Source organism: Tympanuchus pallidicinctus, unplaced genomic scaffold (assembly GCF_026119805.1).
Source record: "Tympanuchus pallidicinctus isolate F22 unplaced genomic scaffold, pur_lepc_1.0 scaffold3, whole genome shotgun sequence".
Lineage (NCBI taxonomy): Eukaryota > Metazoa > Chordata > Aves > Galliformes > Phasianidae > Tympanuchus > Tympanuchus pallidicinctus.
Window position 1 is genome coordinate 2,809,166 of NW_026294747.1, and position 24,631 is coordinate 2,833,796.

General features: G+C 40.0%; 1 protein-coding gene across 4 annotated transcripts in view; it reads left to right on the top strand.

The window, feature by feature from the left end:
- Positions 1–24,631, top strand: part of SPON1 (spondin 1) — a 361,499-nt gene that overhangs the window by 220,608 nt on the left and 116,260 nt on the right. For all 4 annotated transcript variants that reach the window (XM_052695645.1, XM_052695646.1, XM_052695644.1 and 1 more), the window contains one exon: positions 12,856–12,989. In XM_052695645.1, the coding sequence (XP_052551605.1) occupies positions 12,883–12,989 (107 nt within the window). In that variant the 5' untranslated portion in view covers positions 12,856–12,882. The remainder of the gene's footprint in view (positions 1–12,855; positions 12,990–24,631) is intronic.

The window sequence follows — 24,631 nt, forward strand, 5'->3', positions numbered from 1 at the left end:
TTTTGGTAATGCAGTCAACATTATAATTTTTTCTATTCTTTCACATCCCTGGTTCCATCTGCTTTTGCCTGTTTTCTTAGAATCATTAAGTTTGTAAGAGACCATTAGAATCAGCTAGTCCAACTGTGAGACCATCACCACCATGCCTACTAAACCATGTTCCTAAGTGCCACATCTATGGTTTTACAGTGATGGAGTGCTTGCTGAGAAGATTTGATGCTTGAGATCTGCAGTTTTAAGTTACAGATCCCTTTTTTATTTGGCAAATTGATTTGGAAGTGAATTCTCTAGTTTCTTAATGAATCATAGAATTGCTCAGATTGAAAAAGATCTTTGTCTTGTTGTGGAATACTGAAATCCAAAAACAAAAAACAAAAACAAAAACATAGAACCATGACAATCTTAAAGACCATCAAGTCCAACCACAGCCCAACCATCCTAGCCTAACTAACAGCCCTCTGCTAAATCCTGTGCCTGAGCACCACATCCAAATGGTCCAGGGATGGGGACTCAACCACTTCCCTGGGCAGCCCATTGCAGTGCTTAACGACCCTTTCTGTAAAGAAGAGTTTCCTGATATCCAACCTAAACCTCCCCTGGTGCTACTGGAAGCCATTTCCCCTCGTCCTGTCACCAGTGGCAAGGGACCAGCCCCACTCTCTCTATAAGCACCTTTCAGATATTGGGAGAGTGCAGTAAGGTCTCCCCTCAGCATCCCTTCCCCAGACTGAACAGCCCTGGTTCCTTCAGTCGCTCCTCATAGGCCATATTCTTCAAGCACATAAAGCTGCTTTTTCCCCAGAGCAAACGTTGTTCTGCAACTGTGTGTACTGAACCCTCATGAAATTTCAAATGAAATAACTTTATGCTCTCGATACACGTAGTATCAGAATTAAACCCCTTTGAGATAAACTTGTGTTTTTTTTCCTGAAGCTCTTCTGGTCATCTGCATGTACGATGTGGTGACAGTGCGCATTACTAATTGAAGCTCCCGTTCATATCCATGGCATTGGCATGCATTAAGAAAGCTTATATTTCAGGATGTCGGGAGGTGCAAACTTAATCGGATGTTTGTGTATATATAGGTTCGCTCTGAAATCTGCCTGTAGCTTTAGGGCTTCTGTAACTCCTGAATTTTTGTTTTCTGTACAGCCTGCCGGTGTTGTGTTGGGAGCTGTGGGCAGGCGGTGCCCGGCTTCTTCCTCCAGCTGCCTCATGTTCCTCTGCCAGGCTGTCAGAGGACCTGGTGTCAGGCATGCCCTGCTCACATTGGTCCTGCTAGGATAATCCTGTAGTTGAGGAATTTGCTGGCCTCTGTGTGATTTGTCTTGGAAATGTACTAAAAAGCATAAGCGCTTCTCAGACTGAGGTCCATCAAAATCTGTCTGTAATAATTCAGTTAAAAAAAAAAAGTGCTTGAAGCACTTGCCAAGATTCATGGTTCATGTGTTAGTACAGAAGTACAACAAAGCAAACATTTTATTCAGTGTATTTCTTGATGTAGAATGGAATCAGTGTATCCACAGAGCTGCTATGCACATCTGCGAGTAGAGCAGTGCTATTTTAGATACTAGTGCAACTCCAAAGTTGGAGCTGCTTCCTCTGTGCATATGTTTTGTGGCTTTTTAATGTTGGACAGTGACATCAGCATGAGATGTTTCCCGTTTTCCTGTAATCTAAACTTCTGGCATTAAAGTTCTTCAATGTTCTGGGTAGGAGGAAGCCTACTGTGGTGTTGCCATGCCAGGTTTAGCAAGTAAGAGATGCACTCAACAAACCACAGCTTCACCACTGTATCCTGCTTGCAATTAATGTGGAAGCAAGAACCACAATATAATATCTTTTGTTAAACTAGCAAGGGTTGTCAGTCCCTGTATAGTTAATCTGTACACACACATAATTTGATAGAGCTCAGTTTCTGTTGCTGCAGTTCTTTTTCTCAGCTTCAATTTAGAAAGCTATGAAAGATTTTATTATGTCTTTTCTAAAATTCTGTATTACTCTATTTTTTTTTTCCAGAATCAATTTCTGCAAGTTTATTTCCCTTGGGATGGTTTTGAAACTCTGCAGCAGCCACCTTATCATAATGAAATGTATTGCTGTAATGAAGGAAATGTGGAACTTTTTTGAAGAAAAAAGAAGAAGAAAACTTTGAAGCCTTAAATTACTTAAATTACATTTTGTTCCCCCTTCACTACTGTTGTCATTGTTTTGTTCCCTTTCTGAGTGTTTTGTGTCAGACGGTGTTCAGGCAGGGTGTCAAAACCACGGTTCTGCACGGCTCCACTTCTAACATTTGGCACTGTGATGTTTTGGGCACAGCACTTAACCTGTGTGGACTGCAGGCAGAGTTTAAAGAGGGCCTACCAGCTTCTTGAGAAGAGAGCAGAAGCTGCTTGCCAGACTCCCTGTTGTGCCATGGTTTGGCTTCAGTGCTGCCTGCATGCACTGTGCCTTTCTGAAGCAGAATCCTCACACTGGAAGGGAAAAAGGAGAAGCTTTTGATTTCCTCTAAACTCTTAAGCAAGCAGGCTTAACTTTCCTGACAGGTACCCGAGGTGGTGTGAAGTTAGGCTTTACAGCAAACTTAAGAAGAAAAGTGTTCCACCAATAGCTGGTATTATCTGAGGAGCCTTTTAAGCAAGGACGGAATCTGTGCTCTGATAATTCATTGGCGTATCAGAAATAAAAGCAAGAGGGCCTGGGTTTTTCTCTCTGACTCTGCCTGAGATGCATGCGCACGCTCAGGCATGCGTGAAGAGCACGGTGACTTTGGAGCTGCTCACAACTGTTGCCAGTGCTGCTGCCCAGCTCTCTGTTGAGTTTCTGCAGCTCTGCTGTCTGAGCAGTGCTCCCAACCTGGTAGCTGATGTAAGTTACTGTGCAAAAGCTTTGTGAGCTCTTATGAGGAGCTTATCTGCATAAAGCCTGTAGTTCCAGATCAACAGCGTTTCTGCTCTAAATGTGGTTTTAGCAGTGGATTAACTCTCTGAAATAGATGATGTTCTGTACGCAGCCATCTGAAGGCTGAGGGAATTTGTGTGGAATATGCTTGAACTGGGTTGTATATTTTAGCACAAAGCCATTCAAGAAGGGCATGAATAGCGTGTGTGCCAGACCTGCTGATGCTTCAAAGCTCCAGCAGCAAGCAGGACAATAATGCTATTAAAAATATGTATTTTCTGTAATCCTTAAATCCCTTCTTAAGTTAAATGAGGAGCTCCGAGTGAGGCAGCTATTCTTGGCAGTAAATTCTTAATGCTGAGTGGTGTAATACTTTCTAAAATGACGGATAAATGAAAAGCCTGAACAGAATAAGCAACTGAGAGATGCTGATCCACAAAAACGTGCAGACTTGTTCTTTTCTATGTTTTTCAAATGACTTTCATCAGTTCTGATGCACCTAGCAGCAGAAGAGGTGCTTCCTTTTTACTTTACTAGCCAGTGTTGTGTTGTATTGCAGAAAAGTGTCATCTCTATCTTAATATTATCATTGATTATATTAGAAAGGAACTTGATTGAGGTTTAAGTCTGTGTTGCACTTTGTCATAGTAAAGGTTCCTTTGTCTGGCAGTTAATGCTCTGACAGATGCAAGACAGGCAGACGGAAAAGGAAGGCTGTTATCACCACTCTGCAGGGAGTGCAGGGCCAGGGAGAGGTGGCTTCAGTGGACATGCTGTGTCTGTGGTTTGACTTGCGGCTCTATGATTCTCTTTCCCTGGTGCTTTATGCGTCTTCTTGAATTGACCTTTCCTTTGCCTTTGATCAGCTGGACGTGCAACTGTGTTCTTATCTGAGATGTTGTATGGAAGGAAAGGACCAGTTCCTGAGTAATAGTCGCAAACTGAGTTGGCAGCGAACCTGGGCTCCGTTGCCACAGAAATGGAAATGAGAAGTGCCTGTGTGTGCAGAAGATAAGGTCCATGTCTTCTATGTGAGTCCACAGTAAATATTTTCCTGGCGCTCCTGCTGCTTGTGCTTAGCTCATTACCATGCTAAAGATACCGATACTACACAATGGTGGCAACAGTACGTGAATGATAATCATATCACAAGATTCCTCATGTAATTCATTTTGTTACAGGAGAGTTACACCGTTGGTAATGTTACTGAATGCCAGCGAATGTACCAAACTGCTGAGATGTAGGAATTAGCAGGCAGTGATAACCGGTACATGTGTCTTCTTCCTCTGACAAGAAATTCAGATTTTCTTATCTATTCTTAAACTTTCCAAAAAGGAGTAGATGAATGGTAGATTTAGGACTAGGTCATGTTTTTTCTCTCTTATTAGGGACAAAGAATTTCAGATTTTCAGTTATTTGCATTTCTCATCTCTTTGACACATGGATTTGGAAGCTGTAGGGGGATGAAATGTAATTTTTAATGCATTTTCATGTGTATGTGCCTTTCTATGCATAAGTAGCCTACAGTGTCAACCAGAGATTAATCTGGTCTGTTCTTTGCTAAAAGTTCTTTGTGAATCTTTGGTGCAACACCATATAAGCAGCAGTGAGGTGGCCAGTGTGCTTGTGCTTGCTTACATGCAATCTGTAACGTAGACATGTGGTAAGATTACCGATGGACCTGAGTTCAAGACATCACATAAAGTTGTTTGGCACAGGAAAGCTCGGTGGCCTCTGCAAAATCACATCCGGTATTTTGTGCTTTTTCAAACAAGGACGTCTGTCTGTGAGGGTCAGATGAATGCAGGAGGAGTTACCGTATTTGGTTTTAATTGAATGTTTAAGAACTCCTAGATCCTGGGCTGGCAAACCAGTTCCAGGTGGGATTTCCAGTTTTTGTGGAGAAACATTTTTGCCATGCACCACCAGAATATTGACCCTTTTAATGGGCTGCATTGATTTTTCATAGCTGTTTTTGGGGAGAATTTTTTCATATGAGACATAGCTTCGGTTAAGGGCGAGGGGTTAGCCACAAAAGGCTTTCACTGCAGATGGAGAGACAAATTTCAGGTGTCTGAGTCTTGGGAGAGCAGTTCCACCGGGGTATGGAAGAAGCCACAAGGAGTGCTGGGCAACACTGTGCTTCAGGATCGATTCCTCATAGTCTTTTCCTGTTTGCTTTGTAAAAATACTGAAATACTTCCCTGCCGGCCCAGTGATGAGACTAGCTTTGCAACTTGGATAGAGAGTCCCTGAAATAGCAGCGATGTGGAAACACAGTGCTTTCATCACCTGACTGCAGAGCCAGTTTTTCCCCTCAGTTCAGTGAGCACATATGTGAGGCAGAGCGGATCAGAGCGGCTGCAGGTTTCTCCTGCCAAAGTTTGCACCGACAGCAAACTGCTAGATTGAGGGTGTGTGAGTGTGTGCCGCTCCTATCAGAAGTGGAGTTCTTAAATGCTGGCCCCAGTGCGTGCTCAACCAGAATGTCTTTCAGCTTTTGCAAGGAAGATAAGGTTTTCCATCTCAACCCAGTGCGCATCACAGCGGAAATATAAAAGAACTTTGCAAAGTAAGATCCTTGCCCATAGTAGGACTTGAATTTCTGTTTTAAAAGTAATTATGCTACAATCCCTTCATGTGCTGACAGAGCAATGCTCATGTGTAAGAGATGTGATTGTCAAACTGGAGCTGTGCCAGGTTTGGTTTTGTTCGGCTTCCTGGCTTTTACAGGCATTGGTGCATGCAGCTGGGAGATCTGCGGCTGAATTTGGCTGTTCGTTTTTTGGAAGTGAGACAAAAAGGGTGTTACACTGAACCACCCCAGCATTTCAGCTTCCCTGGATTCACCTGATGTGAATCCCTAGCTGATTCTCTAAGCCTGTTTTCTATCTCATTTGAGCTATTGGCACAGCGCAGTGCAGGCTGAAGACCTGAGTCTCGTGTTTAATCTCTTCCCAAATAACCTGTGTTTGTGAAGTCTGAGGCTAATTTTTGAGGTACGACGAGCTGTTAAAGTTAGTAATAAGTATGTTTTTACCGAGCATTTCATGTATTGTTTTGAAGAAGGAGCTCTATGTCTGTATCCCCATCACACAGTTCAGAAACAGACTGCGCTAAAGTGATTTGAAGAGCTTGCTTTGCAAAGAAACTCGCCTCACATGAATTGCAGTGGATTGCTTTAGCCATGTTGCCATGTGTTATTTTATCTCACTTGATTTTATGAGGCTGTGAAAACGTCTCTTTTCCTTGCACGGCCTCCCAATGGCTTTTACTCATCTAGAAAATCGGATTTGATTTTTTTTTTTTTTTTTTTTAAATACAAAGTGGCCAAATATGAAACTGTATTATATATAACAGCAATTTTCAGGAAAAATGGCAACTGGCTTTTTTCTTCTTTCTGAAGAAAAGTGTGAATACTGTAACCTTAAGTGAAAGGTCTGAACTGTAGAGACTGCAAAAGAAATACACAAAATCTTAACGCTTTTACTGTTTTCAAGTGATTGCTTAATAAAACTCCTTGATTTTTGATTAGGTTGACTTTAAAACATCACTTTCAGTAAACAATGTTTCTCATAAGGTGAGAGCTCTTGAGACACCATCCATCAAAAGCTATTTTTCCCCGTCAAAATTTCTTACCTGATTGAAACAATGGTTATGTTTTTGCCAAATAACTCGCGTTCGTATGGAGATAGTTTGACAGAAACACTGAGCGTAAAAGCATCTACATGAAAGTATTGCCCAGTAAATGCTGCATTTGTCTTTGTTGGAGTGGTGTTTAGTCATCTCTGAGATGACCGTGTTAGTGCTGTAACATTGCTGCTTGGGTCAGTCCTGGCTCAGATGAGGGGAGCTGCATCTCAAGGGCTGCTCAGGTTTCAGGTTAGTGCAGACTGTTACTGTGTGACCCCTGCCTGCATGGGGTGGACGTGGCACAGCCTGCTTGGCATCCCCATCGTCTTTGTTATTATTCTGCTTCAGGTCTGTGGTATGGTAGCGCGGTTCTTCTTTCTAATCCTTGGAACTGAGTCTCAAAAGTAGTATTTTTTCATTTTCCTACATCTAAGCATTTGCAAAATTTAACCTATTTTTCCACGTGCTTGTTTCATGCTTGCAGATGCAAGCTACATTAAACTATAAATGAGCTCTGATTTCATTCAGACTCAAGTTCTGTCTTCTAACTACTACCTGAATGTAATGGGAAAAAGAATACACCAGTTAGTGTGTCTGAGCTGTCAAGTATAGCCCGTACCTCTGCAAATCTACATTTGGGTCTAACTGGATTAAATTACCAAGATAAGCCAAAAGTCCTGTCCCTTTAAAACTGAATTTCTCTTGTTTTACCCAGAATCCCAATGCAACATTTCAGGTACTGTACAGGAAGCCGTATAGGCTGAACCCAAAGCGTGACATTTGTTGAGCAAGGCACAGCACTGCTCACAGCTTTTGTACCAAATGCTGTGGGAAGTCTCCTTGCCCAGTGTGCTGGTGCGAAGCCCTGCGCTGCAGCTGCTCAGATGTTTACAGCAGTCACCTGGCACGCTCTCAGCTCTTGCGTGCCAAGGTGGGAAAAGCAAGCTCAGTCTTCAAAATAATTCATCGTTTCTGACGAGGGTTGTTGGCTAGCATTGGCAGCATTAAGAAACTAGGATCTTTGAAGGGATTTCGTAAAGCAATATTATTCAGAAAGATTTTGCTCTTTCCCTGCTGGATCTTAGTGTTTGCTAAGAGCTTTTCATAAATGAAACGAGAGGAAATTTCCTCATCAGAATAGCTTCTTTTTGAAGTTATAGGTAGAAGAAAATGAGACTTGCAGCCATGAGAATAATGATAGCTATCCATGCCTAATAGAGTTTCTCTGTTAGGGATTATAAAAGTAAGATATTATCTGGGAAAAGGTGTATTATTTGTCACAAATACTAGTAATGTAGTCTGATAGTCAAAGTAGCTGAAAATGGTTCACCCAACTGTTTTCATCTAAATGTTGATGTTGCAGTTAAGGTGAAAAACTCAAGGAAACAAGACTGAAAGTGTAGTTCTTTGTTCGTGAACTTAGAGTCTGCTCATTGTGAGATGCTGCCCAGGTGGCCATTTCCAGTTCCCAACAACCCCAGTTCCTGTATCTGGATTTTCTTCCGTAGCATTTCCTTGATTGGCCATTTTCAGTTGACGTGCTAATACCTTCAGCATCAGCCTTAGGATTCAACATTTTACAACACAGATATCTGGGAATCATTCAAACCCAGCACTTCATATTTGCTAATTGTTTACTGTTACTTGTCTCTGTCAAAATAGATGTTGTTTTTCTCATACATACTGAATTAAGCGAAGAAGGGATCGTTGTCAAACTTTCTATAGGCAATCTCTGAGGCAGGAAAGGCTGCTTAGTGTGGAGACTTGCAGTGCTTTATTTTCATGATGTTTCAGGTTCTAGTCACAGTGAACTGACTTCTTTCTCCTCCTGTTTGAATTGCACCTTGGAATATACACCAGGGTCTGCAGAAGGTGTAATGTAGCTTGTAGGTTAATTTAGACAGAAGAATAATATGCACTGTGGTATGACAAAGACCAAGTCTTTTATAGTGAATAATTACAAAGCAGCTTAATAGGATTCTCAGACAGGATTCCTTCAGTAGTCTGTCCTTTTGATCATCCAGCATAGCTTTTTTTTTTTCTTTTTTTTCTTTTCAGTGAGCACAATATTTAAAATCTTTGTTGGAAATCCAAGAGAAAAGCGACTGGAAAGTATTCCCTAAAATGTCTCACTGTTCATTTATTTATGTCTTGGAAGATATATTTATCCTTTATTTTTTTCTTCTACTCCTCTGTCAAAGTCTTGATCTGCCTATCTAGCATCAGGCTTCTTTGTAGAACTGAAAGTTTCCCTTTTTGTTATTTTTATTTTTTACATTTGGTTGTTCCAGTAGAGCACAGATGTTTCAGTGGGTGGAAAGCGATGATGCATCCATAAAACAAAGAATGGTGTCGAAGATCCTGGCCAGTGGTTGAAATAGCGGACTTGCGCCAGTAGAGGATTTATGTAACTTCATGTCCTTTGTACTCAATCTTACTTCCTTTCTTTATGTTGTATGTAACTTATTTTACAAGCATTTTGACTTTTTTTTTTAATACTGATGTGTATTTTTAAGTGAATTTAACTGTAGATAGTATTACCACTGGAATTATTTTATTTGACCAGCAGTTTGTGAAAATTAGAAAGCAATAGCAAGGTCTGTCACCCAACAAGAAATGGTTCTAATTCTGAGAAAAGAAAGCCACTCCTCAGTTTAACAGATAAGCATTCATCCAGTCCTGCTTTTCAGGAACACCCAAAACTCCTCAAATTCTTCCATGTTTGGAATATGCAAAGAATGCAAGATTGAAGCTGGAGCTGGCAAATTCTCCCTCTTAATATCTCTGCTTCCATGTGTGTAGATTTACACAGGTCAGCTGAATCCTACTTTCTGTGACAGTCATTTGAATCCAGGTTAACTCCAGGACGATTATCAGAATTTGCACTAGTTTCCCTGAGGGAATAAATTGTTCAAATAATATTACAGTCATAGAGTAAGAAAATAAAAAAAATCCCAACAATGAGAAAACACCCAGCAAATAGAATGTGAAGACTTACTATTACTGCATGCATGGATTCAGAAGAATTTGTCACACAGAGATACCCCTGGTTTGGTACCGCAGATTCTTGTGCCAAGTGTTCGTTTTAGTTTTTAGGTTTTTTACGGGTCCATTCCTGAAAATGTGAGGCTTCCCATTACGCATAACCTAGAGTTTAGCAAGCTGTAATTTTGCAAATGCTACATTTAATCTGCGTGGTTTTTCCTGCCAATTTTTCCTTCATGCATTATGTGGTCTGACATGACTCCAGAAGAAAAATCAGGATTGTATTATTTTCAAAGAGTACATATCTTTTTTTTTTTTTTTTTTCCTCCATGAACTTTGCCAGGCTAGTATTATTTCCCCTGTGTTATGTAAGCACAATGAAATCCTCCACTACTGTAAAATACTGGAATCCTGTTGTGTAAGTGGTGAACTTTCTGCATTGCACCTTGGAACTCAGAAAATCAAACCTCCACAGATATGGAAAAATGCATATTTTGAAGAAATGCTTCTGAGACGGGTTAATATTTACCCTGTGTTCCTAGAAACTGGGGAATTCTTCGGAGTTTTCAAAAGTATTTTAAAGCAATTTCTTAAACTGCCCAGATCAACTTATATTTGAATTTTTCTGTCTAATTCAGGAGCTTTTTATTGTATTCTGTCAACTTTAGAAGTCTTTATTAAGGAAGCTTCCATCTAATTTTTTTTTCTCACACTCTTTTCCTGGACCTTAGTGTTTTATGGTCAGGTTTTTCACAGCAGGCACTTAGTGCTTCAGTATTCTTGCTTTAATAGTTACTGATGTAGGAAATGGTGATGTAGCCTTTAAGTCCAACGGCTTCCTCTTCTTCCTGTGCTGTGTTTTAAAATGTGATCAGAACTTCATTTTGGTCATCTGTATTCCTTGAAAAACTCATCATTTTTTAGGTTGTAGGAATTTGGTAGGCTATAGAAATACAAAATACATCTGCATTTTTGTATTTGTTTGTTGCTAGTAGAAATGTGCATGGATGTACTCCAAACTAATGACTAAAATGAAGTCACGTATTTTGAGTTCTCTTTTTTGCAGTGGACGGAAATTTTGCATACAACAACTATTCACAGTTGCTCATGGCTTTTCCCTTATGCATTAGCTATTGGGTTTTTTTAAATGTATTTGTTGTTGTTCACCTGTTTGTTTCTCACTTGTCTTTGTGATTCCATTCATTGTTGTACAAAAAAGCAGGGTTGACTCTCCCAGGGTCAAGGATTTACCGAACACTTAAATGTATCGTAGAGGGGTCTGCTATCGTGACTGCTAGAAGAACAATGTAAAATCAGCTGAATCCTCGTTAGCAGAAAATAGCAACTCTGTGCTTTGAGAACACAGATCCATTTCAGTTGGACTTCTTCAGAAACATTCATTGATGAAGTCTGTTTCAGACAAGAGTTACACTAGAGCTGTAAAAGCAGTATAAGTGAAAGGCTCGTTGAATGACTTCTACCTGGTCAATAGTGAAGTATTTGCAGTTACCTGTAAGGACTTAGCTTCCTTGACCTGTATTGAAGATGTTTTCTCAGTTTTTGTGCAAGGGTGTGAGTTATGACAGAACAGCAGCAGTTTGCAATTATATGTCCTGTGGTCATATAAATAACAATTTTTAGTGGTTTTTCATTTTATATAAGGTGGTATGAAATCATTCTTCGTCCCACAGAATTTTGAATTTTTACTGTGGAATATGAAGAAGTCACCTACTGTGACCATAACTTAATGAGACAGCCTTTCTGAGGAACAACTGAACAGCGTTATTTCTCTGTTTTACTGTTGCGGGAGTAAGGCAGGCAGCCTAAATACTGTTGATGACCAAGGCAGAACTGTAGGTTAGGGATTTCCTAGTAATCAAGTTAAGTGCATTAGATTGCATTAAGTAGAAATAGAAAATGATTCAGTACCAACTTAAGCATATGCGAAGTCCCATGCTTCCCAGTACTTCACACTGATTAAAATCTAGCATGGTAGTAGCTTCACATGTTGTGTTTACACAGATTCTCTGAAGCATTAAAAAAGTTGGAGAATATTAATGGCTTTACATTTAAAACTCACTAACCGTTATCCTGTTGATTTGGCTAAATAGAGTTTAGATGAACTCCTTGGGTCAGCGCCTCTCTCTTGTTACAGAAAGCCAAAATTATATTTGGCTCTGCTATAAAAGTTTGGGAATTCTGGCTGTACGATTGGGTGAAATGACATGGATGCCTGCCCGCTGAAGCAAATCGGATCAGACTACAGATATTGGGTTTTTTTCTTAATGTAAGTCAGTATTTGGTGTCAAAATATTTATATTTACAGCAGTAAGATTATTTTTTCAATGTAATTTGGCAAAAGTGTGTGTTGTTAGCTCAAGAATTCTGGAAAAGCTCCTTTAGAAACGAGTCTTGTTCTTTCTCAGAATGATGTGGTTTATAATTCATCTTGACCCAGTGTCTTGGGAGATTTTACTCCATCGATGACCACAGAGTCATTGTGAAAAGCATTTTTGCAGTATCACAACGTAGCCTGTTTCCAAATAAAACTAATCAGCTTCTGATGAATTTAGAATCTGACGAACAGACGGCTTAAAGTACAGTCCATGAAGCACATATGTTGCGAGAAAGCTATTTTGTCACAGGCACCTTTGAGTAAAATCCTTGGAACAACACCAGTTTCATTACAGCCTCTGTGGTTTTGTGTTAACTTACACCACTTAAATCTTTCTGTTGAACAGCAATCAATTGTAAAAGTAAAAATGCATGCAGGTTGGATTAAATAGCATTCTCTGAATTATAGAGCAATATGATTCACGTATTATCTGTTCTGTCCTGGAGAGTTTTTATACTTGGAAACGATACTGCTTAAACAAAGGTTAGTTTAAAATGAAAATAAATAAACTGAAAAACCATCTTTTTTCCTTTCTGTTCCATCTGTCCCAACCAGTTGCTACAATACTGCTACTAATAAGAAAAGCTGGAAAGGATTAATCTTTAAATATTTTCAGTTCATTAACATTTACTTGGAATTCCAGCGGCGAGGATCCCTAAATAAGGTTAGCTGCAGCCATGCTCAGAAAGGATCCCCACCTTTTAACTTAGAACTGAAGAATTCACCTGTAGCCCATCTTTGTTCCTTTCTTCGTGTTAATGAGTTACGTGCATGTTTTGAATCCATTTGCAGAAGAGCACTAAGCAGAGCTTTCCAAATAATTTCACTGAAAGAAAGCAGGAGCCGACAGAACCTACATACAGAACATACAGTGTATTTCAGAGGTAGTGGCTCTGCATGTCTCATCTTTTTACGTTCTTTTCTTTGCAATTCCTCAGATCATAGATGAAGAAGAGACGCAGTTCATGAGCAACTGTCCCGTTGCAGTGACTGAGAGCACACCTAGGAGGAGGACACGCATCCAGGTGTTCTGGACGGCTCCTCCTGCTGGTACGGGCTGCGTCATCCTCAAGTAAGTGTTTTTATGTGTATGGGACTTAGCAGTCAAGTAATATTCAAGGTCAGGATGAACTGGGCTCTAACCAACGGATCTAGCTGCGCTGTCCCTGTTCATTGCAGGACAGTTGGACTGGATGGCCTTTAAGTGTCCCCTCCAACTCAAATGATCCTGTGGTCCTGAAGGTCTTTTTCCAAACTAGATGATTCTGTTTATTGTACCTACAAATCTAATACTGCTGTAAAGATTGCTTTAAAATCAAGATTGCATCCTTTTGGCTGAGATGCAATCAATGGAGCTCTGTGTAGAAGCTGTAAGTCACGTACTGCTACAGAAATTATTGGAGAAAGCTGCAAGGGGGTCTGTTGTTTCCAGAGAAACATTATGTTGTCTCTTAAGATTTTGCTTGTCGTATTTAATAGGGCAGTTTGGTCAAATATGTGTAGACAATTGGGATTTGTTCACTCGCTTTGAATTTCTGTTTGGAATAAGTAAGCCTTTGCAATTGCTAAGATGCACCCTGCAGTAAAGCAAAGAATTTCTGAGCCTTATCAGTACCAGGAATATCTTCAGAGACACAAAACAGCTCTAGGCTTGTGAGGGGATGCTGTCACAATAGTCCTGCTGCTGGTAATTCAGGCCAGTTCAGAAAAAGGTGTTGTTAAAATTGCAGCCAGCTTCTGAACAGGTCAGCAAGCTGCTCTGCGGTGCTGCCCTTGGCACAAAGATACGAGGGTCAGCTGGCCCCTGGAGATTAGGCTCAGACCTTCAGCAGTGCGTGTCTACCTGCTGTAGTTTTAAGACCGCCTGTTTTAACATTCACTGGAATGAATGCACATACAGGCTTCTTTAACCTCTGGACATGTGCGTGTCAGGCTAGCCAAAATGAGAGGCCTACTGCTTGCTGGATGGTTGCACTGGTTGTCTGTTAAGGTTTGCATGCAGAAATTTTCAGCTACCTATCAGTAAGGCTCTTTGTTTTTCCACTCAGAACTGCCTCCCTCCTAGCTGCGGAACAAATATCGCTTGGGGCGTTTCTGCAGTAGCGTACGAAGGTGATGTTTTGTGCCTCCTTTCGAGCAGACATGATTTAAACTTGAATCCTGTAATGACCTGTAACAACTCAAGTTGGTGGATTTTTTTAATTACCATCCTAAATAGGATTATCATCTAAAAAACACCCAGCAAAAACACAAGACAACCAACCAAGCCCCGTACTTATCTCATGGAAGCTTAAATGTCAGAGACTGTGGTTCTCTGGGGGCTTGTCAGCAAAGGAATGCAGAAAAGTACCACCAACTATTGAAACTGTGATAAATGTTTCTTCTCCCTCCTCTGTGCTGGTCAAGCCTTGCAGGTTTTTCAACACACTTTCATTTTTACGCTCAGTTTTGTACATTGTGGCAGAAAATTCAAGCAGCCAATCCAAAAAGTAGCAGTTGGAACTGCAGTCCTAATGTTGTATACACAGAAGTATGAAATTGTCACTGCCCTTAAGATTGTACAAATTAAATCAGCAGTACTCAGTCTTCACAGAATAATCTTCATCATCAGTGCCAGTGAAATAATTGAAGTGCCAACTTAGATGACCTGACCAGCACCAGGTGCCTCAATCTGTTTGGGTAGGTAAAAGAAATGTCTTATATGTTGAAATTAATGGAGGAAGGACACATTTTTAGCTTAGTGAGCACCACTTACAGTGTATCTCAGGTAGTCTGTACTGAAAAAAAGTGGGAAAAAAAATTGTTTGGATGATTTTCAGTAAAAATATATGAAAAATACAGACTTGCTCCCAATATCTGGTTTGTTAACCTCAGAGGGGAAGCAACTTCTCTACTCCAGAAGGCATTCTGGAGAAGGAATGAAGCATTGATTGTTGTCAGTTGTTGATTTCAGGAATTAATAATTGGGGTGCAATCATAGAAATCACTGACTGATGTGTTTTTGATGCTAACAACATTTATATTTTTTCTTTTGGGTGTAAAATTTTGAGCACATCTGAATTAAATGCAGTCAACCTTCTTTATGGTTATCTGTCACAAAATTCCATAGAAGAGCTGAATGTAGTTTTCATGAATATCTGGTTTAGTCCTTGGAGTCTATCTGATCATTTTTTGCTAGAATTCACAGAACAGCATGGGCATGTTGTGGAGCCTGTTCTGAATCACAGGGATATAATTCTCCCTTTTCACAGTATTGTGATCTAGGAACTTTGTTTAATGTAAGCAGAAGTTAAATGTTAATGATCCACCAAAAAATTATTACTGTTTTGATGCCAAGTATTGTTTGTTAGGCTTATTATGTGTATGATTAAGTACGGAATATTCCCAGAAGTCTTTTTCCAGACAGATATTGAGGCTTGGGAACATCCTTTCTATTGGTTAGCAAGGATGGATGCCTTTTGAGAGAAACGCTGGATAGCCTGCATTTGTCTGGTAGTTATCTTAATGCTTTCTGGGCATGGTGCACTTGATCAATTTGGTTCACAAGCATAAAATGAAACACAATAGGAGTAACCTGTAGTTTCTGTGTTCAACAAGAGATAAGTCTTTTCGCATGAGCAAATCTGTGCATGATGCTGGCTTACTGGGTGACTGCAAAATATAAAGTTTAGGACAGAGAACTAGCATATACTTAAATTTGGTTTATCGTCACTAATTTGCTTTCTAAAGCATGTTTTTCTAATGGTAGTACATAAATCACACGCACACACAAAGAGATGTATTAAGATATGTTGTCACGCAGTAATTGCTCAGTCAAGAGCAGTTAATCTCATCTTTTCATCCCTGCTAAGTGGTGGCAGTGAACTAGCCTAAATGCTCGCATCCTTCCAGCCGCTTTATTGGAAATGTCAGTTTATCAAGCATCCTTCTGGAATGCAATCACTGCACCTCTGTTTGTCCAAAGATTCCAGCATAGGTTTGAGCCTCACCGAAATCACAGGGCAGAAGACTTTGCTTAGCTGTTTAGGCACTGCTCGGGAGAGGCACTCTCAAGCTTTAAGCTCTCTTTTCCCTTTCTTGATTACTACTAGGAATGCTGTCAAAATCAAATTGCACAAAGCAAGCCTGCTCTTAAAATGATTTCTCTAGATGGATGAAAGAACCAGCATATCACTTTGGGGGTGGCCTTGGACACTGCACGTGATTTTAAGCACTGATTTTTAACATTGCCAAATGGGACTGGAATGCATCATCAACAGTCCAGTTGAGTAGTCAGCCTGGTGACAGCACTGGGGTATTGGAATAGAAGTTACAGCTGTCTGGAGCAAACTCATTATGGATGCATTAATCAACAGAGTATCTCACTAGTGTCTTACGTAGCAATCAGAGTTCTTTTGATTACCTCAGCATCTGTTCTAGCTTTAGAAGTTACATATTTCTTGCTTCAATGGTTGAAGACCTCTATCTGGAACAGCCTAAGCCCTTGTGCTGTATGCAGCCTGCTGTAAAGAAACCAATTGTGTTGATAGTTGTGCAGTGGCAGAGCGTGGTGGTGTTCCTATCATAGCATAGAAGCAGATAAATTTTCAGAGGACTTGAACTCTGTTTCTGTATTTAGTATTTGCTTTTCTTTTCAAAGCCTTTTTTTCCAACATGTAAATCATCATATCTAATTTATTCTTTCAGCAAAAGTAAAACAGAAATAAGTTCACATTTTGTTTTTTAATTAGACAACTAGTAAGCAGAGGTTTTCATCCCTCAGATCAGTGCTTCTGTCCAGTTATGGCTTATTTTTTGTCATAGCTTGATGCTGTAACTTTTTTCGGAGCAGCGTTTTCACACATTTCAAAGTAAGAGAAGATGAATAATTTTCAGGCATCAGCTGTTTCAGTCTGCAACAAGAACAGCTAATGGAAATTTATCCAGTTTATCAAGGAAAATCTTAAATGCGGACTTCAGTAAGTAATATACCCCACTGACAAAAAGGATGATAAATACTCAAAATTCACTGGCTGTGATGCCATCACCTCTTTCAGACTAATGCTTGCCCCAGATTTGTAGGCACAACTCAAGAGAAAGGGCTTCTGCCCATTGGGATCTTACATCCCTCAATGAGTGAGTAAAGGTTGGGCCACATAATTAATGGACGAAGCAGAGCAAAATAGTTGTCTGCAAGTGCTTGTAGAATTCTGTGATATAAAGCGAAGGGAAGAACATTTTGTAAATATTTTGTTACACATTAAAATTTCATGGTACAGAGAATCTTGTTAATATCCACGTTGATTAAATCTGTCAGTTGCTGTAGGTCTCAAGAACAGAGTACTGCTACATGGTAATTATCTTTCCTCCTGCAGCAACGGATGGTTTTCACTAAATCTGAGGTCAATGGTTAATGTAATAAGTATTGGCAGCGTGCAGATAAGTTGTATTCCATTGCCATTTAGGAAAGAAAAAGCATTTTTCTGATTGACTCGCACAATAATCAACTTTTCAGGTAATGGATGTGATTTGTATAGTAAATTTAACAGAAATTCTTGCTTACTTACTGATAATGTAAACTTATTTCTGCCTAGGCAATCATCAGATTAAAATCTGCAGCCTATAAGTATTGCTTATTAACACTGCTACTTGTAAAAATCCGTAGTATTTGTCATAATCTCTCTTCTGTTCATTTCTGGAAATGTTTTCTGAACCATGTCCAGGCGAATATCTTACAATTTTTGAGGAAATATGACTTGGTTAAGTTAGTTTCAATTTGTTTTTCATCATATGAAGTTTTCTTTGTCTTTAGTCGTGCTGGTAATTGGTGGCATTCGGTATCATTAACAGAATAATTTCAAATAACTGCAGTCTTCCGAATAAAACTGTGATAGATTCAGTGTATCAGTGTGTGCACTGACAAAATATTTCAGATAGCTGTGACGTTGTAGCAAAGTTCTCGTGCTTCAGCACAATTGCTTGGATCGGCTCCTTGCTTGTAATACTCCGCTTCCTGCCTCACGTGTATCTGCTAGCAGCTGTCTCACACAGTCAGTGATCATTCTGGAAATGGCCCAGAGTCAGAATTCAGTTGCATTTCCTCAGTTGTTGCTGTATAGGGGACTTATTTGCAGAGGCCATTGTGAAGCTTGTAAGATTGTGACTGTTAGTTCTTGCATCCACAGAGCCAGTGGGTTCAGTGGGTTAGCAGCTGGCTTCAGTGCAGCTGGGTGCTGGTGGAGAAAGTATATCCCCTTGCTATTAGGTGCAGAATTAAAGGTCATTTAAGGGCTTTCTCTTTCAACTGGGCTATATGAGCGATGGGACATCCTGCAACCACAAATCCATAGTTGTTGCTTTGGTTACATAGTTTATTTTCCCAGGTTTCAGTGCAGATGTTGCTCCGTCCAGCTGATGAAGGTGCTTGCAATAGTATCACGCTGGACTTGGAGCTGGCGTTGTACAGAGGAGCCTGGCTGCTTTTCCTTGTGCTACCCAGACTTTTGTGTTGTGAGAGGTCTCGGAGGACCCAGTGGGGATGCTTTGAAGTACATAACCCTGCACCTTCAAAATGCATAGGTAGTTTTTGTCCTTGAGTGTTGTGGTGCATTCTATTGCAAATGCTCGACTGCCTCTAAATGAGGGTCTCTGCTTGTGGTACCCACGTGTGAGCGTTGTAGCCCTGCAGATACCTCATATGACTTCACAGAGTCGTAAGGCACTGTCATGGTGTTGTGGCCTTCTTATTCTTTTTAAGAGGAGCGCTTACTTGTGTGCATCTCATCCACTAGAACCCCTTCATCCTGATATCAAGTGCTTCTGTCTCGCTGACGCTTTCCTTCCTGTCTTTGTGCGAATAATTACTCTTATCTAAAACCAGGTCTTTGCATTTAGCATTATTTAATTACTGCTTTTTCAGAATTCCTCAGATTTATGAACTGCTTTGCATTTTAATCAGCTGCAGCTTGATGCTGTCTGCAGCCAGATGGAACTCTATTCCACCATTCACGTTATCAAATGAAAATAATGATATATGCACAACAGCACTGACCTTGAAACTCTTAAGTTCTAAGCTTGTAAAAATTCATTCGTTTTACGTATTTGAACATAGTCTAAAAATTCATGCTAAATCTGATGTAAATTAATATGTATCTTTCATAATATCTTGGGGAGTCTGCTAGCTTGATGTGTCGATATATACAAAGATCTAGAAGGATGTATGAGAAATCAAGACAATGTTTTTATTCAGGAGTGTTACATCATGGACGAAATTGGTGCTGAAGAAGAATAAACCCTGTAAGAAGTGTTATATCTATTATATCTATCTCCATATCTTGGGGTGGAGATGCACAAGGATATCACAAGCGTGCAGGGGAGCTCTTGAAAGTGTCTTGCACTGCGATTTGATTTGGTCTGAAAATTTTTTCCAGTAAGTAGGGAGGTAAAGCAGGAAATTCAGAGTTCTTTCTGGCTCAGCCTCTAATATTCTGTGTCTTCGTAATTTTTAAGTAGTGGGAGGAACTTTTTTTGGTTTCCACTATTTTCTTCTTATTTGCTGCTGGTAAATTAAAGTCATTGTTAATTTAGGAACCTGGCAGCTGCAGATCATTTGCCATTCTGCAGCAGCTGTCAGTAGTACTCTGGTTTACTTTACAAACAGATGTTTAATTTGACTTCAATACCGCTGTCAATTTTTTTAGGGGAGACAAAGAGAGGAAGGAATAGAAATAATCGTAGTCATAATAATAGTCATAATTTGATTTCCTTTCAAAACGTAGAACAGAGGCTCTGTTGAAGATATCAGAAGTGTTTTTACAAATTTTGATGGAATGCTTTAAATCTGTTTTTTATTACGTGAACTGCGATTAAGCTTTCTCAGTGCATAAGTCATGTTAAAGAAATGGTTTGTTTATAGTGCCAGAAGCTGGAGGCATTACGTTCAGTAGTCTACTTCACAATGATTGGAACACCAATTTAAATGGCATGCTTTTTATTTATGGATTGAAATGTTGCATTGCTTCTACTATTTACAGGGAACCAGACGGGTTTGTTTGTTTGTTTTCATAAAACTAGGGGCCACTGAGGCCCATCTCATGCAAGCACAACGCTGGGAATGTTTTCATTTCACGTCATGGAAAGCAAAGGACAAGTTGGGTCCAGCGATGAGGAAATTAGATGATGGAAAGGCTAAGTACCGTGCAGTCCTTTTTAAATTTCCTTAACATTTTTCTTCAAATTTTACTTACATTTTCTTTTCTGCAGTGATTTTGTCCAGCGTGTGCCCATTGTGGAAAAAAAGTAACTTTTGATGTAATGTGAAATAGAAAACCTGGGTGAGAGCCTCCCTTGTTCAGAATGTCTGCAGGCCCAGGAAAGAGCGTTAAATAAATTAACAGCATAATGGTTTTAATCCCACAACCCTTCAGCGTTTCTTAGATGTTAATAAACCTGCGGTAAATTAGTCATGAAAATGGCACATCCTGCTGGTCATTTGCTCCTCTTTTAATGTATTTTATGACTGTGTTTTTGTGAGAGCGTGTAAGTAAACGTTCTTAAACGTAAGTATATGGGATGTAATAATGTAATATGAAAATCTCTGTTAGCAAAATTGTTTCAGCATTCTGGGTCTGACGTTTGCTGAACTGTCTGTGTGCCCATGATAAAACACTGCAGTTTGGTGTAGTTCATTTAGCAGTTAAAACTTGAAGCTCAATGATAACATTCGTGTGAAAGGCAAATATCTGAGTTAACAGTGTCAGATTCTGCCATCCTTATTATATTGCAAAGTGTTTAACTTCTCATGGATTTAAAAGTAATAACTGAGGACTCACCAAGAGTAAGGTATTGTATAAATGAGGGTCTCAGAGCCTGGACATAGAGTTTATCTTGACTGTTTTTCACATATGAAGCACTGCAGCATCAATTCTGATCGGTTTTCTTAAAGAAGCAGCTGCATTTATTGTAATTCCTCTGAAATGATAAAAGGAAGAAGCCATCTAGAAAAGAAATTGCTTTTTGTGTAAATGGACTGTTGGATTGATTCCTGTCTTTCCACTCACCTGGTCTGGCAGTCTTTGGAAGGGATTTGTGAGAGGATTTAAATATCAAATTCACCCAATAGGTGGGTGAACCATCCCTTTTTCTCCTTTGCAGTAATTAGGTACTCGCTTTTTCTCTTTTCTGCTTCATTAGGCATGCATTAGGTATCTCTGCTATCCCAACTGTAGTGATCTGAATGCTTTCTGTGCTGCTTCCCCACAGACATGGATTTGTTCACTGCTCTAGCAGAATGTGGTGTAAAGCCTTACAGTGCACCACAAAGCATGTTTGTCTTCGTTGATGGTTTCTGGGTTTTCTTTTGCTGCAGAAATGATAGACTTGTGGACGTAAGGTCCTGTGTCTAAGAAGGAATCGTCTCTCTTGGAGGGGAGTGAACTCAGCACTTTTTTGCTGTGCAGTGTATGCTGCCTGGTGATACCTTGAATGATCTCTGACAAGTGAAGTCTTGAGGATGACCTACTGTAGTGGTTCTTCCCATACATTTCTTTCCAAAGGTTCAATATACGCTTGTTCTGCAAGTGGAGGGAGGCAGGGTGGAGAACATCTCTCCTATGCTGCAATTGCCTTGCGGTTGTTTGTTGAAATAAATTGACTGCTGCTCCACAAGTAATGCCTCTTGTTTTGTGGTGTTGGTCCATGACATCAGAGGTGGATGATGGTGGGATGGCAGTAGAGGTTAAACCTTCCCATCAGTGTACTGTTGCATTTTGTTGCTGTGTGACAGTTGGCAGCAGAGCCTGACAAAATGGAGTCAGACATGGAAGTGTGTGTGAAGCAGAAGGATGGTGCTGAATTCCTGCATGTGCGAAAAATTTGCACTCGTCATTCGTTGATGTTTGCTGAACGTTTGTAGAGGCCAGCCAGTGGATGTGAACATGGCGAGGTGGTGGGTGGTGCATTTCAGCAGTGCTGCTTGGGACACTGGGTCCACCACCATTGGTGCAGATTGTTAGGAGTGCAGCATGCAGGCTTTTGTTCATCACTGGTCGAAATGCATAGCTAGTGGTGGTGACTACATTGAAGAAAGTGTTTTGCAGCTGAGAATTTGCTCTATTGAATAGTGCTGTTGTGTTCTTAGTATCTGTTGTACTTTCCACCGAACTGAACAGGAGGCATTACTTTTGGAGCAACCTGTGTTTATAATGAGGCAAACTTATATATGAAGTAGAAAAATGCCCTGCACTGCAGAGGTGCCACTGTTTCATGAAAGTTGATGAAGAAATTCTTTGGTTACTTCAGATAAATTGTCTGTTAGTATTCCTTACCTAGTTTTTGTGAATAAATCATAGCCGAAGCACAGTTTTCAGTACAGTGAAGGAGCACACGTAGCTCTTCGTTCTTGTCAGTTTTGCAATCTATGTTCCTGCCACCCATAGCTCTACTTACAAGGTGCTGGAAATGTTTAGGCAAGTAAATAAAGTAAAGCCAGACTCACGAAGAGGAGGCAAATTGCAGATATACTCAGATAAGTATTTTCTTCATTTACTGGATCAGGAAAACACTTCACTTAGCAGTAATAAAGTTAGGAGTGATATCCTTATAATTTTCTAGTTTTCAGAGGCTACTTGGAAGGAATTAAGGCCGTGCTTCTCATCTAATTAAGTGAAATTGATTTTGATAGAATTAAGATCAGTTCTCAACAGAAGGTCGGCTCACAATTGCCAGCAAAGTAAGGTTGCAGCACACACCTAGATTTTCAGGACAGGCTTGGCGTCACTGTATCTAAACTGTGTGTTTTCAGAGTGTGGTTTTTCTGTCTCCTTTTTAAATGTATGTTAGAAGCAAATGACTGTCAATTATTAAAAAAAAGATTAATAAAAAAAAATGACCCACGCATAAACCTACAAAAAGAGAAATCCAAGCCCACAAAAATCTGAGATTGAAGATCAGACTTATTGTTTGCTGTGCTTCAGTTTTCAAATCTACGCACGCTGTTGCAAAAGTTTAAGTTGCACTGCTTGGATACTGATCTCAAAACCATTGAGTTTACTTATTTCTCATGCATGCATCTGAAGGAGCACCTCCATTTGTGTGTTCTTTGCTTGATCTCCTGCTCTATCCCAGGGCTGCTTCCCCTTCAGCTGCTGATTCTGCCTTATCACCCTTTTCAGCCTTGCTGCTTGCGCTACTTTGAGATTTCGTATGTCTTGTTCACCGCTGATCTCCATGGTAATTCCCCTGCTTTTAAATTTCCCTTGTGCCAGATCCTTTGTCAAAATGAGCTCTCTTTCCCAGCCTCTTATCCCCTCCTACTTGGTCAGGTGTCCAGCATCCTATACCCTTCATACAATAATCTGCATCAAGTGAAATCACAACCAGTTTTGAGTGTTCAGATTTCAGGGATTATTGCTGTCCCTGCTGAGCTGACCTGCTTTTGAGGTGTTCTTTCCCTCTTGTCCCATTCAAATTCAAGGCATGCGTGCCCTTTAACACCATTGCCATCCATACACTGAAATTTCGTTAGCGAGCCAAACACAATTTGGGCTGTAATTTTCTGCTGAAATCCTATAAAATCTTCCTCAGTCCTGTGCGTAGCGTTGTTGTAAATGACTGAGTATTGACCTTCTGCTCTCATATTGATTAGAGCGCAGTTAAAGAGATGAGATTACCTAAGGTTTCTGAGGTTGATCTGTGGTTTGTTAATACCTGTAGAGCAGTAGGAATGTTGGGAGCTCCGTGTCTCCTGTCAGTGATTCTTTTAGAGTAAACTTTGGAAGAGGCAACAGAAAAACAGTCGGTGTGAAAGTTTGGATTTGTATTGTCCAAATAGTTGCTGAGTATTCCCAACTGTAAGCTGAGTAACGCAGCTCTGCTATTGATATATTTATGTATTTATAGTTAACTTGGACTAGCTTGTTCTTTGGGAGTACTGTAGAAAAGCTGCTACTCGTGCAGCAGCTAATCAGACGTGAGAAGGATGTGTTCAATTTGGCACGCTTAGAACCGAATTAGGGAGAAACGATTGCCTCTGTATGGGCTCCCTGCTGTTGCATTCTCCGACGATTTATGTACCAACATTTAGCAACAGTATTTGCTACAAATCCTTACTCCAGCTATTCTACAAGGAAGGAGACTCGATTAGGATATCACTCGATACACTGTTCTTGTCCCTACCAGCAAATGGTTGAGTCACTGCAATGTATCTTTGGTGTATTCCTGGTGGAGACTTTTCTAAAAGCATGGCTGGAGAACTGACAGCTCTTATACTTTGTTACTATCTTCTCATTTATTTCTTTCCTGAGAAATTCCATTTCTCATTTCAGTTCATTTCATTCAGTTCATTTCTCATTTACTTCTTTCCTCTGAGAATATTGAAGGTTTAGAACAATTTTTCTAAAGACTTGAGATTTTTTTTTCAGTCTTTGTTAACTGGGCACTTGTGGGTGTGTTTAATTTTTACTTATTTTGCTTTGTTACTGCAATACTAAAAGCCAGAATAATAACAAAAACAAAATAAAATATTTAATCCCCCAACCTGGAGTGGGCAAAGGGAGAGATCCAAAGGGAAATATGTGTAGGAGTATTCTGACGGGTTACGTGTGCATGTTGTACTGTGCTATTAGTGACAGAACAACAGAGGTCAAGCAGTAATGGTGAAAAATTTTCTGAAGCGAGGACTGGTGAGGAGTGACATGTGGGAGAGTTTAAAACACAGCAGTTTTGCAGTAGTTCATT